At 40.2% G+C, this 12,965-nt stretch overlaps 1 protein-coding gene across 1 annotated transcript in view; it reads left to right on the top strand.

Annotated features, from left to right (window-relative positions):
• Positions 1-12,675, top strand: part of CERS3 (ceramide synthase 3) — a 105,965-nt gene extending 93,290 nt beyond the window's left edge. The window contains exon 11 of the mRNA XM_047766838.1: positions 10,536-12,675. Within this exon, the coding sequence (XP_047622794.1) occupies positions 10,536-10,694 (159 nt within the window). The 3' untranslated portion in view covers positions 10,695-12,675. The remainder of the gene's footprint in view (positions 1-10,535) is intronic.
• The last annotated feature ends 290 nt before the right edge of the window (positions 12,676-12,965 follow it).

Here is a 12,965-nt window from a genome sequence, read left to right as displayed (position 1 = left end):
ATCTGAGGATCAACTGAAGAGAATGAGAAGATTTAGGTTGAAGAGGGGTTAACGTCAACATTTGAAGGACATAAACATATGCCTCTTAGGAGGCAGACTTTGGCACCATATGAAAAAAAAAGCAGGTAACAAATTACTAAAATGTACAAGCAGGAGAATATACATCTTTTACTCTGGTTTTTTTGTTTGTTTCTTTTTAAAGACATATCAGCATCAAATAGAAACTAGATTAGATGATCTTAAAATCCCTCCAAACCTAGAGGCCTTTGGGCACTGTTCTTTTTTATGTGATAACCCCTCTGTGTCTCAGATGCCTCCACTCCAATTGAAGCCACTGGTGTTTCTCTCCACAGCCCTCTAAGTGCTCCACCTCTGACCACCCTGGATTCTTTCCAACTGTTTCCAATTAGCAACAGAGAACACTGTTATGTATGAACCAGTTTACCCAGGGAGCAGTCTCTTTCTGAGGGTAGACACCTTGTCTGTGTTTGTCACTGATATGTGCTCAGTGCTTGGAACAGTGGCTTCCATTTGGACTTAGCAGAAACTTGGAACTTCTGACTATGGTCTATTAAATCCATAATTAGGTTAGGCTCCATCTTTTTTACCATGTTTTAGCTGCACTGGCGTTTCTGATCCCTGAGCACGCCATTCACATCCGGGGCCTTTGCACATGCGGTGTCTTCTTGAAATGTCCTTTACTTTCTGCGACCACTCTTTCTTAACCTTCGTGTTACAACCTTTGAATTCCATTTCCTTAACATGGCCTTCCTTCCTACTCATCTAATTGAGATCCCCAATTTACATATCATGGTATTCTCTACTTCATAACACTTATAAATTTGTGGTTATATATTTATGTGCTCGGTCCCCTAGGGTTTCGCTCTTTCAGCAGAGTCTAAGTTATTTGAAGACAGAGACCATCATGTCCCCTCTGTCTTACACAGTGCACCTGGGCTCAAGAAATACCTTTTGAATTGGCGGTTCTCACCTGGGGCAGTTTTGCCTCCCAGGGACATTTGTTAATCTCTAGAGACACTTTTGGTGGTCACAACGCTGACATCTAGGTGCACAGAGTCCAGGAATACTTACTACTAACCCTCCTGCAGTGGGTAGAACAGTCCCCAAGGAATTAGCTGGGGAACTAGTCCCCAAGGAGTTAGTGTCAGGAGCATCCAGGCTGAGATCCCTAGAGTGAATGCTAAGACCTCTCTCTTTTGATTGGTTTCACTTTGTGGATGGTGTTGATCCCAAATTATTAATTGCTTTCTTTACCTGGGAGTGTCATCTTGTACAGAGAGAAGTTAGGTTTATGGAAGAACAGCCAAACACACTGTTTCTTGAGGAGCCCAGCTCTCCATGATTAACTAGTTAGCATTTCTTCAGATGTAAATATTGGCAGTTTAAAGTCACTCAAGTGATAATCACAAATAGCTGGCAGCCATTTCCTTTAGAAATAAGACAGTTGCATTTGGAAAGTTCTCATGGATAGAGAGAATGAGACTAGCTAATTGTTCAGTGTAACTGAGAGGAAATGATGACTTTGATGCAGGACACGTGACACTTTTCTGTTACTTCATGGCTTTGTGCCACGTGGACTGGGAAGGGCACTCCGGGTAAGGCAGCTTGGACTGTGCTGGACATTAGTTCCTCGTTCATTTTAATTCACTTAGTGACTGGTTTCTCTCTGGTCACTTTTCACCTCTTTAACCTCGCTGAATGCTAGGCCTAAGCCAGCAAAACCACTCCCATCCTGGAGGCAGCTAGGTCTCACCTCCTGCCCTATGCACACGCCTTTCTCTCCCAGGGTCTGCACAGCTCTGCATGGCTTCTCATCTCTAGTTCAAGCCCCAGCATTTTTGAGACAGTCTTCCAAGGTTGCTACTTAGGGAAACATTCCATTCAGCTCTGTAGTCAGCCTAGGACACCACTTCCCAGCTTCCTCCCCTAAGGCACACTGATATTTGTATAGTACCGGGGTAGACTGACAGGGTCCCAAAGCAGGAGGAGATTGGGGCTCTGCTGGTTGCCTCAAGGCCTGAGAGGGTCAGTATATCAGCATATCTTTTAATCCTTTCCTGGAAGTCCCAGTATAGAACAGACCTCACTATACTATGGCTACTCACTGATGAGCCAGGTATGTATTTCCTTTTGAAAGTGGGCTGGTAGATTGGAGTTGTCGAAGAGAAAGTCATATTTTATCTATCCCTAGAGAAGGGCAGGCAAGATATTTTTAAATTTTCTTTATTCAGAAATCTTGCCGACAGTAGCCTCATTTTTTTCTAGCACACTTTAGCCAATGTTTCTCAAATTGTGGGTTGCAAAGCATTAATACATTGCCAACTCATTTTCCTAGATCATTTTTTAAAATGAAATAGCGTAGAATAAAATGCATCAGTGTTTTCTCACCCTCTGAGTGCCCTGTCTGTCTCTCCAAGTATTCATGCAGACAACTCCAGCAGGGCTTTGTAGAGCACTGGGTTCAAGATACCTAAGCTTAATTATATCAGGGTTTTCATCCTGTCTGCCTCTTATTGCTGTGTGGGCTTGCCAAAGTCACTTAACCCCTCTGAGCTTCATTTTACTCTCTTTTAAAGTAAACAAAATGGGCCCTATAGCCTAGGGTTGCTGGGAGGAGGAAGTGGTATTATTCAGACTATGCTTAGTTCAGTGCTTGGCACATGGGCACTTATGCAGTAGGGATGTTTGTAGCAGCTTCATTTATAATTGCCAAAACTAAGAAGCAATGAAGATGTCCTCCAGTAGGTGGGTAGGTACATAGACTGTGGTACCTGCATTCACAATGGAATGTTCTCCAACAATAAAAAGAAATGAGCTATTAAACCATGAAAAGACTTGGAGGAGTCTTACATGCTTATTACTAAGTGAAAGAAGTTAATCTTAAAAGGCTAAATACTAGATGATTCCAACTATATGACATTCTGGAAAAGACAAAACTGTGACAGTAAAAGGTCCATGATTGCCAGGGTTTGGGAGGGAGAGAGGGATGAGCAGGCAGAGCACAGAAGATTTTTAGGGCAGTGAAAAAAAAAAAACCTTTAAGAATGTCATTGCTGTTACCATTATATTATAGATCACATGTACAAGATGAACTTGAATATAATGTGAGGTTTTATTAATATTTGAATTCCATTTAGTTCTCGATTTACATTAGTTCTCAAGTTTATATAATGTGTAAACACTTCTGCATCCATCTAACAAACTGTGACCACCAGGAAATCCTGTCTGAACCTGATGCATCATCTAGGGCAGGGTCTTCCATCCTGTTCCCACACCCCCTTCACTAACCTGAAATTAAACTCCTAGGTGATATTGTTCACCTATACACATAATTCCAAAAAGCAGTATAATGCCACAACTGTGATAAAAGAGAAATGAGATGGAAGACACTCTGATAGCTGTGCATTTCACGTGTAACACATGCACGTAGCCACTCTGGAGGGTGAACTGAAGCTGACAGGTGCCGCACCTGCTTGTGTGAGACTCACCCTGAGTGGCAGCTGCTACCGACGCTAACCAGATGCCACCAATAGACTTGCTCTCAGTGGCATGGCTCTCTTAAACTGTGAAGTTCTGAACAAAACGAAGTAGTCTTCCTTGATGTGCATAGTTGCATTCCTGGCAAGTGGAGGATATATTAAAGCCATGCAAGAATTCCTGTGCTTGAATGTAAAATGGAATTAGGTTCTAGGCTTGGATAATTTAAGATGCAGGTCTGACAAGACGTTTGGGTTCACGTACATTGTAGGATGGCCAGCACCTCTATAGTCAGTGCTCAATGAAAGTCAGTAGCACTCCTCAGCCTTTGTGACCATCAGGATGTCATACATTTCCAAAAGCCTCTGTGTGGTCCAGGACCTCTTCCAAGAGGTGAGGGTGCTGGAGGACATGGCTTTGAGTGATGGGGAGCATCCTCCAGAATGAGTTTGTTTCTGAGCTAAAGCAGCACTTCAGGTCCTGGAGAAATAGGTAGAACAATGCTAGTATGCCTTTCTGGAGAGAAACTAGTTTCTTTGTTCTGATTCAAATTTCCCCTTGTTCTATACAAAAATCTTTTGAGGACTAGAAAGGAAACCCAGAGGCACCATCCACGAAAGCAAACATCAGCCAAGCATAGCCCTCCTCTGAAAGCTCTCTCTGCAGGGGTTCACTCTGATCCCGGCTCCCATAAAATCTTGGGAAGGTTGCCTTTCTCTGTTGCATCTGATGAGATGCCAAGTTTATTCCTAGTGTTTTCAGTGAGCCTTGTTTATTTTAAGACCCTTTCTGTGTTGTTGTGGAGAAGAGCAGATCATACAGAAAAGAGCCCATGAAGTTACGTTTCTGTGATTAAGACAGCACAGTAGGTTGTTGTTTAACCCATGTTTGCATGAAGATTGTACACAAGAAGGCATTTGGTTACATACACCTGAGAATCTCCAGAGGTGGTCAGTTTCAGTCTGCAAGTCCCAGAAGGGAAAAGTAACTCTTCTGGTTATGGATGTCATCTTAAAAATTGATGTATGAGGAAGCAGCCTCCACCTCCCATATTTTTCTTCTTTTCTAGGCTGGGTTTAATAGAGATATTTGTGAATGGGCTCAGAGGGTAAGGGGTGAGGGTCATGTCCAGCATGGACCCTGGACAGAGCTTGAGTCCTAGTACTGTTCTAACATTTCATACCATCTTCATTTTTTGCAATGAAGTCTGATCTGCAGTGATTCCATTTATAGGGACAGAGTTATTCCTCAGGGACAATGTTATTCTTCTAGGAGTTTCCCTCACAAAACTTTCAAAACACCTTGAAGAGGAGAAACATAATTAAGAACTGTCCTAAAAGAGTTCCTGCATAAAGAAAATAGCAAACATTTTATTCCTAATAATAAAAATATCCTGACAACCAAAATGTGAACAGCACTTTACTTAGCAAATGTTTATTGGGAAAATCATAGTGTTTGCTTTCTAAAAAAGAAGTACTTCTAATTTGAGTCTTATTTATTTATTTATTTATTTATTTATTTAATTTTATTTGCCGCTCCTGCGGAATGCAGAAGTTTCCAGGCTAGGAATCAAACCCATGCCACAGCAGTGACAATGCCGAATCCTTAGCCACTAGACCATCAAGAGAACTCCCTAAGTTTTATTTTTAAGCTTATCATTAGTAACATTTATTTTTTCTGTTGGTGTACAGTTCTATGAATTTTAACACAAGTGTAGATTTGTGTAGCCATCACTGTAATCTAGATACAGAACAACTCTGTCATCTCCAGTAAATCCTTCCTGGGCAGCAGCATATCTGTTCCCCATCCCTATAGTTTAGTCTTTTCAAGAATGTCATGAAATGACATTAGTATTTTATGTAGTAGGTGACCTTTTGAAACTTTTTTCACTCAATACATAATGCCTCTGAGATTCATTCTACTTCTTATAAATGTTGATAATTTGCCCCTATTTATTGGTAAGTAGTATTTCATTTCATAGTATGGATGTATCATGACTTACTCATTTCCTTGTTGAACATTTGGGTTGCTTCCAATTTTTTTTTGTAGGGTCGCTTCCAATTTTTGACAGTTATGAGTAGAGCTTTTATAAACATTTTTTATAAACTTTTTGTGTGTGTGTGTTAACATAAATGTTCATTTCTCTAGGGTAGATACTCAGCGGTGGGGTTGCTAAGACATACAGTATGTGTATGTTTAACTTTATAAGTAACTGTCAAACTATTTGCCACAGTGTCTGTACCATTTTGCAGTTCCATCAGCAATGTATTAGAGTTCCTTCTGGTCACTCTGCATCCTTGTAAGCACTTGGTATATTGCAGTATTTTTAATGTTAGCTATTCTAATGGGTTTTTGGCTATATATCATTATGATTTTAAGTTGCATCTTCCTAATCCCTGATGATGCTGAACATCTTTTTGTGTTTATTTGACATCCTGTATCCTCCTAGAAGTGTCTGTTTTTATATATTTTCTCATTTTAAACTTAGTTTTTCTTATTGTTGAGTTTTAAGAATTCTTTATTATACATATAAGTTGGATATGGGATTTGCAAATATTGTCTCCCAGTTTGCAACTTATGTTTTTATTCTATAAATAGTATCTTTCATAGAACAAAAGTGTTTCATTTTGATGCAGTCCAGTTTACCATTTTTTATGGAAGATTTTTTTTGTGCTGTGTCTAAGAACTCGTCACTCGGAGTTCCTGTCATGGCGCAGTGGAAAAGAATCCAACTAGGAACCATGAGGTTGCAGGTTTGTTCCCTGGCCTCGCTCAGTGGGTTAAGGATCTGGCATTGCCATGAGCTATGGTAGAAGTTGCAGATGTGGCTCGGATCCTGCGTTGCTGCGGCTGTGGTGTAGACCGGAACCAAAAAAAAGCTGTGGTGTAGACTGGCACCAAAAAAAAAAAAAAAAAAACTCATCGCTCAACCTAAGTTTGTGTGTTTTCTTTTAAAAGTTCTATAGTTTTATATTTTACATTTAGATCTATGATCCATTTTTTGTCAACATTTGTATAAATGACATCTAAATCAAAATTTCCTTTTTTGCCTATGGATTTCTAATTGCTTCAGTACCATTTGTTGAAAAGACTATTCTTTTTCCACTGAATTGCTTTTGCACCATTGTCAAAACTCCATTGCCATGTTTGTGTGGGTCTATTTCTAGATTCTCTACTCTGTTCCATTGATCTATGTGTTTACCCCTTTGCTACTACCACCTGGTATTTCTTTTTAATTTTATTGAAGTATAGTTGATTTACAATGTTGTGTTAATTTCTGCTATACAGAAAAATGATTCAGTTATACACATATGTATTCTTTTTCATATTCTTTTCTGTTATAGTTCATCACAGGATATTAAATATATTTCCCTGTGTTATACAATAGGGACCTTTTTGTTTATCCATCCTAATATATAATAGTTTGCTTTGGCTAATCCCAAACTTCCAATCCTTCCCTCCCCCATTCCCTTTCCCCTTGTCAATCACAAGTCTGTTCTCTATATCTGTGAGTCTGTTTCTGTTTCATAGATACGTTCATTTGTGTTATAATATGCTCATTTGTGTGTGATTACTGTAACATTATAGTAAGTTTTAAAACTGGGTAGTTTGAGTTTTCCAATTTTATTCTTTTTTTCAGAATTGCTTTAGCTATTCTAGTGCCTTTGCCTCTCCAGATATCTGAACACTTGTGATGAAACGTTATGGAGGAAAATGTGAGAAAAAGAATGTATATATGTATAACTGGGTCACATTGCTATACAGCAGAAATGGACAGAACATTGTAAATCTACCATAATAAAAATTTTTAATATAAAAATTAAAAAGTTATAAAAATTTTAAAAATAAATTTTAGAATCAGCCATACTGTGTAAGAAATCTTGCTAAGATTTTCATTGGTATTGTGTGGAATCTATAAATCAATTTGGAGATAATTAACATTTTTATTATATTTAAAGTTCCCAGCCATGAACATAGCATGTCTTTTTAGTTATTTGTATCTTTGATGTCTTTCATCATAGTTTTTACAGATCTGCAGGTTTTACATGCAGATCTTATACATGCTTTGCTATATTTGTACCTAAGTCTTTTATTTTTTGATATTATTGTAAATGTTACTGATTTTTAAAATTCAGTTTTAGTTGGACATTGCTAGTCCTGTTAGTTTACTATGGTTGCCATAACAAACTATCACAAACTTGCTGACTAACATAACTGAAATTTATTTTCTTACAGTTCTAGATGATAGAAGTCTATAATCAATTTTGAGCAGAAGTCAAAGTGTGGCAGCTCTGTGTTCCGTCCACACAAGGGGGAGAATCTGTTCTTGCCTCCTTGCCTTCTAGCTATATCACTCTAGACTCTACCTGTGTCTTCATATTGCCTCTCCTCTCTGTTGAATCCATTCTGCCTCTCTTATAAAGACATGTGTGGAAGTTCCTTTCTTGTCTCAGCAGTTAACGAACCTGACTGGTATCCATAGGATGTGGGTTCCATCCCTGGCCTCGCTCAGTGGGTTGGGGATCCAGTGTTGCTGTGAGTTGTGGTGTAGGTCGAAGATGTGTCTTGGATCCTATGTTGCTGTGGCTGTGGAATAGGCCAGCAATTTGTTCCTGAGCCTGGGAACTTCCATGCCGCAAGTGCGGCTGAAAAAAAAAAAAAAAAGACACGTGTAATGACATTTAGAGACCACCTGGATGATCCATGATAATCTCCAGTCTTAAAATCCTTAACTTAATCACATCTGCAAAAATTTCACCTTGTAAGGTAACAGGGATTAGGGATCTAATTTTTTTTTTGTCTTTTTTGCCATTTCTTGGGCGGCTCCTGTGGCACATGGAGGTTCCCAGGCTAGGGGTTGAATTGCAGCTGTAGCCACCGGCCTACGCCAGAGCCACAGCAACACGGGATCCAAGCCTCGTCTGCGACCTACACCACAGCTCACGGCAATGCCGGATCTTTAACCCACTGAGCAAGGCCAGGGATTGAACCCACAACCTCATGGTTCCCAGTCAGATTCGTTAACCACTGAGCCACTACGGGAATACCTCTAATTTTTTTTTTTTTTTTAGTAGAGTAAGGATTATTTATTTGTTTTTTGTCTTTTTTAGGGCCACATCCAAGGTATATGGAGGTTCCCAGGCTAGGGGGCAAATCAGAGTGGTAGCTTCTGGCCTACACCACAGCCACAGCATTGCAGGATCTGAGCCACTTGTCTGACCTACACCACAGCCTATGGCAACAGCAGATCCTTAACCCACTGAACAAGACCAGGGATTCAACCTGTGTCCTCATGGATACCAGTCAGGTTTATTAACCACTGAGCCAGGGTGGGAACTCCAGGGACCTAATATTTTTAAAGGACATTTTCTAGCATACTACATTAGTGTTTAGAAATTAAGATTTTGTGTTTGGTGGGGGGGTGGGGGTGAGGAGAGAGAGAGAGAATGATTTTCTGTTTTGACCTTTTATCCTGCAGCCTTAGTGCTAAATTCATATGTCAGTTCTAGGAATTTTTGTTGATTCTTTGGGGTCTTCTACATAGATTATTATGTCATCTGCAAATGGAGACACCTCTATTTCTTTCTTTTCAATCTATATGATTTTATTTCTTTTTCTTGCCTTATTACATTGACTGGGATTTCCAATACAGTGCAAATAGGAGTGGTGAGAATGGGTGTACTTATCTTATTCCTAATCTTAGGGGGAAAGTGTTCAGTCATTCACCACTAAGTATGATGCTAGAGTCTATTCCTTCTTTGCTGAGAATTTTTAAAAATTTCTTATCATGGGGGTTCTTAGCAGAAAGAAATCCTACCAGGAACCAGGAGGTTGCAGGCATAATCCCTGGCCTCGCTCAGTGGGTTAAGGATCCAGCTTGTTTTGAGCTGTGGTGTGGGCCAGCAGCTATAGCTCCAATTGGACCCCCAGCCTGGGAACCTCCCTATGCTGCCAGTGTGGCCCTAAAAAGAAAAAATAAAAATAAAAATAAAAAATAAATTTCTTATCATGAGAATGGGTGTTGAATTTTATCATGTGATTTTTCTGCATCACTTAATTATCTATTTTTCCCTTCTTTAGATTATTAGTACGATGGATTATATTCATTGATTTCCAAATATTGAACCAGCTTTTGCATTACTAGGATAAAACCCACTTTATCATGGTATTATTTTTTAATACATTGCTGGGGTTTGCTTTGATTTGGAATATTTTGCTAAGGATTTTAATGTCTATGTTCACTAAAGATAATTGGTTGTCTTTTCTTATACTGTCCCTTGGTATTAGGGTAATTCTGACCTCATAAAATAAATTGGGATGTGTTCCCTCTTCTATTTTTCTGGAAGAGGTTGTGGAGATTTGTGTTATTTCTTCTTTATTATTTCATAGAATTTGCTGGTGCAACTGACTGTGCTTAATGATATTCTTTTTCAGAAGATTTTAAACTACATATTTAATTTTCTCATAGTTTTAAGACTATTCATGTTCTGTTTTCAAGTTCATCAATTTCTTGTCTCTGTTTTTTCCTTCCTTTGTTTGCTTTGGGCTTATTTTGCTTTACTTTTTTCCCCCTATTTTCTTAAGGTGGAATATGAGACTTTTCTTCTTTTCTAATACAAATATTTAATGCTATAAATTCTTTTTTAAGCACTATTTTAACTACATTGAACAAATTTTGATATGTTATATTTTCATTTTAGCTCAGAATATTTTCTGGTATTCCTTCACACTTATCCTTTGATCCATTGATTATTATGTGTGTTGTTTAATTTCCAAGTGTTTTGAGATTTTCCTATTATTTTTTATATTGATTTCTAGTTTAATTCCATTAGGACCTGAAACATACTTTGCATAATTTCAATTCTTTAAGGTTTGTTTTATGATCCATGATATGTTCCATCTTGGTGAATGGTTGTGTGGACATTGATTGGGTTTTCTCTGAAGGGAGCCATACCTCTAAAATGGGCCCTTTACTTATTCACTCAAGATGCATTCTGGAAGGTGCTCACTCACAGCCCATTGTTTCCTTTGTCTAGAACCTCAAGGATGTGAGGAGTGATGATGAGGATGAGTATGAAGAGGAAGTAGAGGAGGAGATGGAGGAAGAAGCCATCAAAGGCCAAGAGAGAGACTGTCTGAAGAACGGTCTTGAGGCCAACAGGGACCTCATTCCCAACGGTCAGCATAGCCATTAGCTTGAAGCCTATGGACACAGTGTGCTGCCAAGGCTGCTGGAAGCAGAAGTGCTCTCGCCTCCATGGCTGTGGCCCCAGGACCCAGAGGGCCACAGACTCCACCCTTCCCCTCTCTCTCACCACCACCTTCCCCCTCCTAAGATGTATTTAACAAAACATTGTTCGTTTGTGTTAAAATGTTAAATATAAGCATCCCCATGTTAAATATAAGCAAAATAAGCCCAAAGCAAACAAAGGAAGGAAAAAACAGAGATAAGAAATTGATGAACTTGAAAACAGAACATGAATAGTCTTAAAACTATGAGAAAATTAAATATGTAGTTTATATAAGCAGTTAGGACTCAGGTTGGTCAAAGATTTCAGATTCCTCCAGAGAACTTTCCAGTTCTGCTTGTGCCCATTCCTACACCAGAGATGTTGGAGCTCACTTTGTTGTTGCCTTCCTCTTCGCACCTTGTCTGTCCTCAGGATGCTTTGAGAAGTGCTGAGTCAACCCACTTTGCCTAGGTGTGCTTGGCCACAGAGAGTAGCTCATTTTCCAGAAATGAGCTAGAGGTGGCAATGGGACAGTGGCAGCAGGACAAACCAGGGGCCACGCTTCCAGCACTCAGGAGCCCCTTTCTGCCAGGGGCCGTGTGTAAATTTCCACGGGCCCTGGCAGTGCCTGCCTGCCCTGCCCCTCTCATGAGGCTGGAGTAAGGAGCAGATGAGATGATGGAAGTGACTGTGCACACTGTCAGCTGTGGTGTCCCTGTCACCCAACCCTCTTTGCACTGTTATTCCCCTGTCCAGCCCTGTTTAGGAGAGAAGCCTGGTGAGACTTGGCACTGAATGGGCCTGAACGAAAGGCACAGTCTTAAAAAAATTCCTTAAATGTGTCTGTAGACACCTGAAATACATAAAACCAGAAAGCTGTCTCCACTCTCTCTGATAACTGCTTATTTGTTTGCCCCTCGAAGGTAACTCTCAAATCTTCTGTGTTCTCCTCCGCAGGCCCCGTGGCAAGGGGAAGGAGTTTTGTCCTGTTCCTTCTTAATCTTTTGCTGGTCTCTCATTTATTTCCTCCTTAAAAGGGAAGCTCCCTGCTGTGGCCCTGAGCCTCTCCCTCAGGCCAGCAGAGCCACCCAGTATGTCAAAGGGTCCATCCTGGGCCTCTCTGAGGGAGCTGGGTCCAGGCCAGCCTGTTCATGAGCCATGGTCTTCTGGAAGCCGAGCCTCTGGGCTGTGGCATGCATCTGCACTGCTGACCAAAGACCTTGGAAATATAAAGAGATGCTACTGGCCAAGCAGCCCAACCAGACTGCATAACAGTAAAGCAGAACAAAACCGAGGGCTGGAAAGTAGCCCTAAGAAATGTCCAAGGCCAGGTCCCTGAATTGGTGTCAGCTCTTGGGGCTGCCTGCCTCTCTGGGAGGGCAGGTAGGGGCTAGTGGGTCAGTCGCCAACTCTGGGCCCCCCACAGGGGCACATCTGAGGCCAAGTGCAGAGCAAACCTCAAAGGCATCTCAGGTTTCTGCTGACTGAGGAGAGGCAGACCCTGGCAGAGGCAGAGCCTGAGCAGAATACACAGCCTTCCCCCTGCCCCCACCCCAGTCTCTTGTATTTTTGGGTCACATTTTGCACCTTCATCTTGTTTTGCTCAGGGCCTGTATTATAAAGCCAAGTAATTGAGAGCTATGACCATGGGGACCAGTGAAGCCCATGCAGGTTCCACTGACAGGGCTGTAGCCCCTGGAGCACAAAGGGCACTGCACACGGTAAAGGTGTCTGCCTTTTTTTGGTTTTCAGTAGAAAGGTGTTTTTAAAACCTTCAGGCTAAACAAAAACAAAAAACTTGAGAATTCTTTCCCAACAAAGTCTCTTGTTGAGATTTATTAGAACAACAGAAAAATGTGTCGTTTCTCTGCATAATATTTGCTTTTATGAGTACAATAACATGTATTATATGTATAATGTTATAAATCTCATATGCCTCCACTCACTTTAGGCATAGCTGTTGAATTATTATTAATATTATATTATTATTGTTTTTATTTTTGGTGGAAGATAATACTAAGATATTATTTTTTATGTTTCCAGTTAGTGGACTATTTTTTTCCTTGATTTCTTTTGGTCTTGTCTCTGTGCCAAATATCTTCTTGCTTGAGGTAGAACATTGTTTAGTTGCTACTTTATCTTCCAGTTCTTTCTTCTTATTTGAACACTGAAGGTAAAATTGATATGCCAATGTCGACTCTCTGTGATAACAGCTAGAAGCACTAAACTACCTCC

This window comes from Phacochoerus africanus, chromosome 2, assembly GCF_016906955.1.
Source record: "Phacochoerus africanus isolate WHEZ1 chromosome 2, ROS_Pafr_v1, whole genome shotgun sequence".
Classification (NCBI taxonomy): domain Eukaryota; kingdom Metazoa; phylum Chordata; class Mammalia; order Artiodactyla; family Suidae; genus Phacochoerus; species Phacochoerus africanus.
Note: the sequence above shows the minus strand (reverse complement) of the source record. Positions and strands in the feature narration are given on the sequence as shown.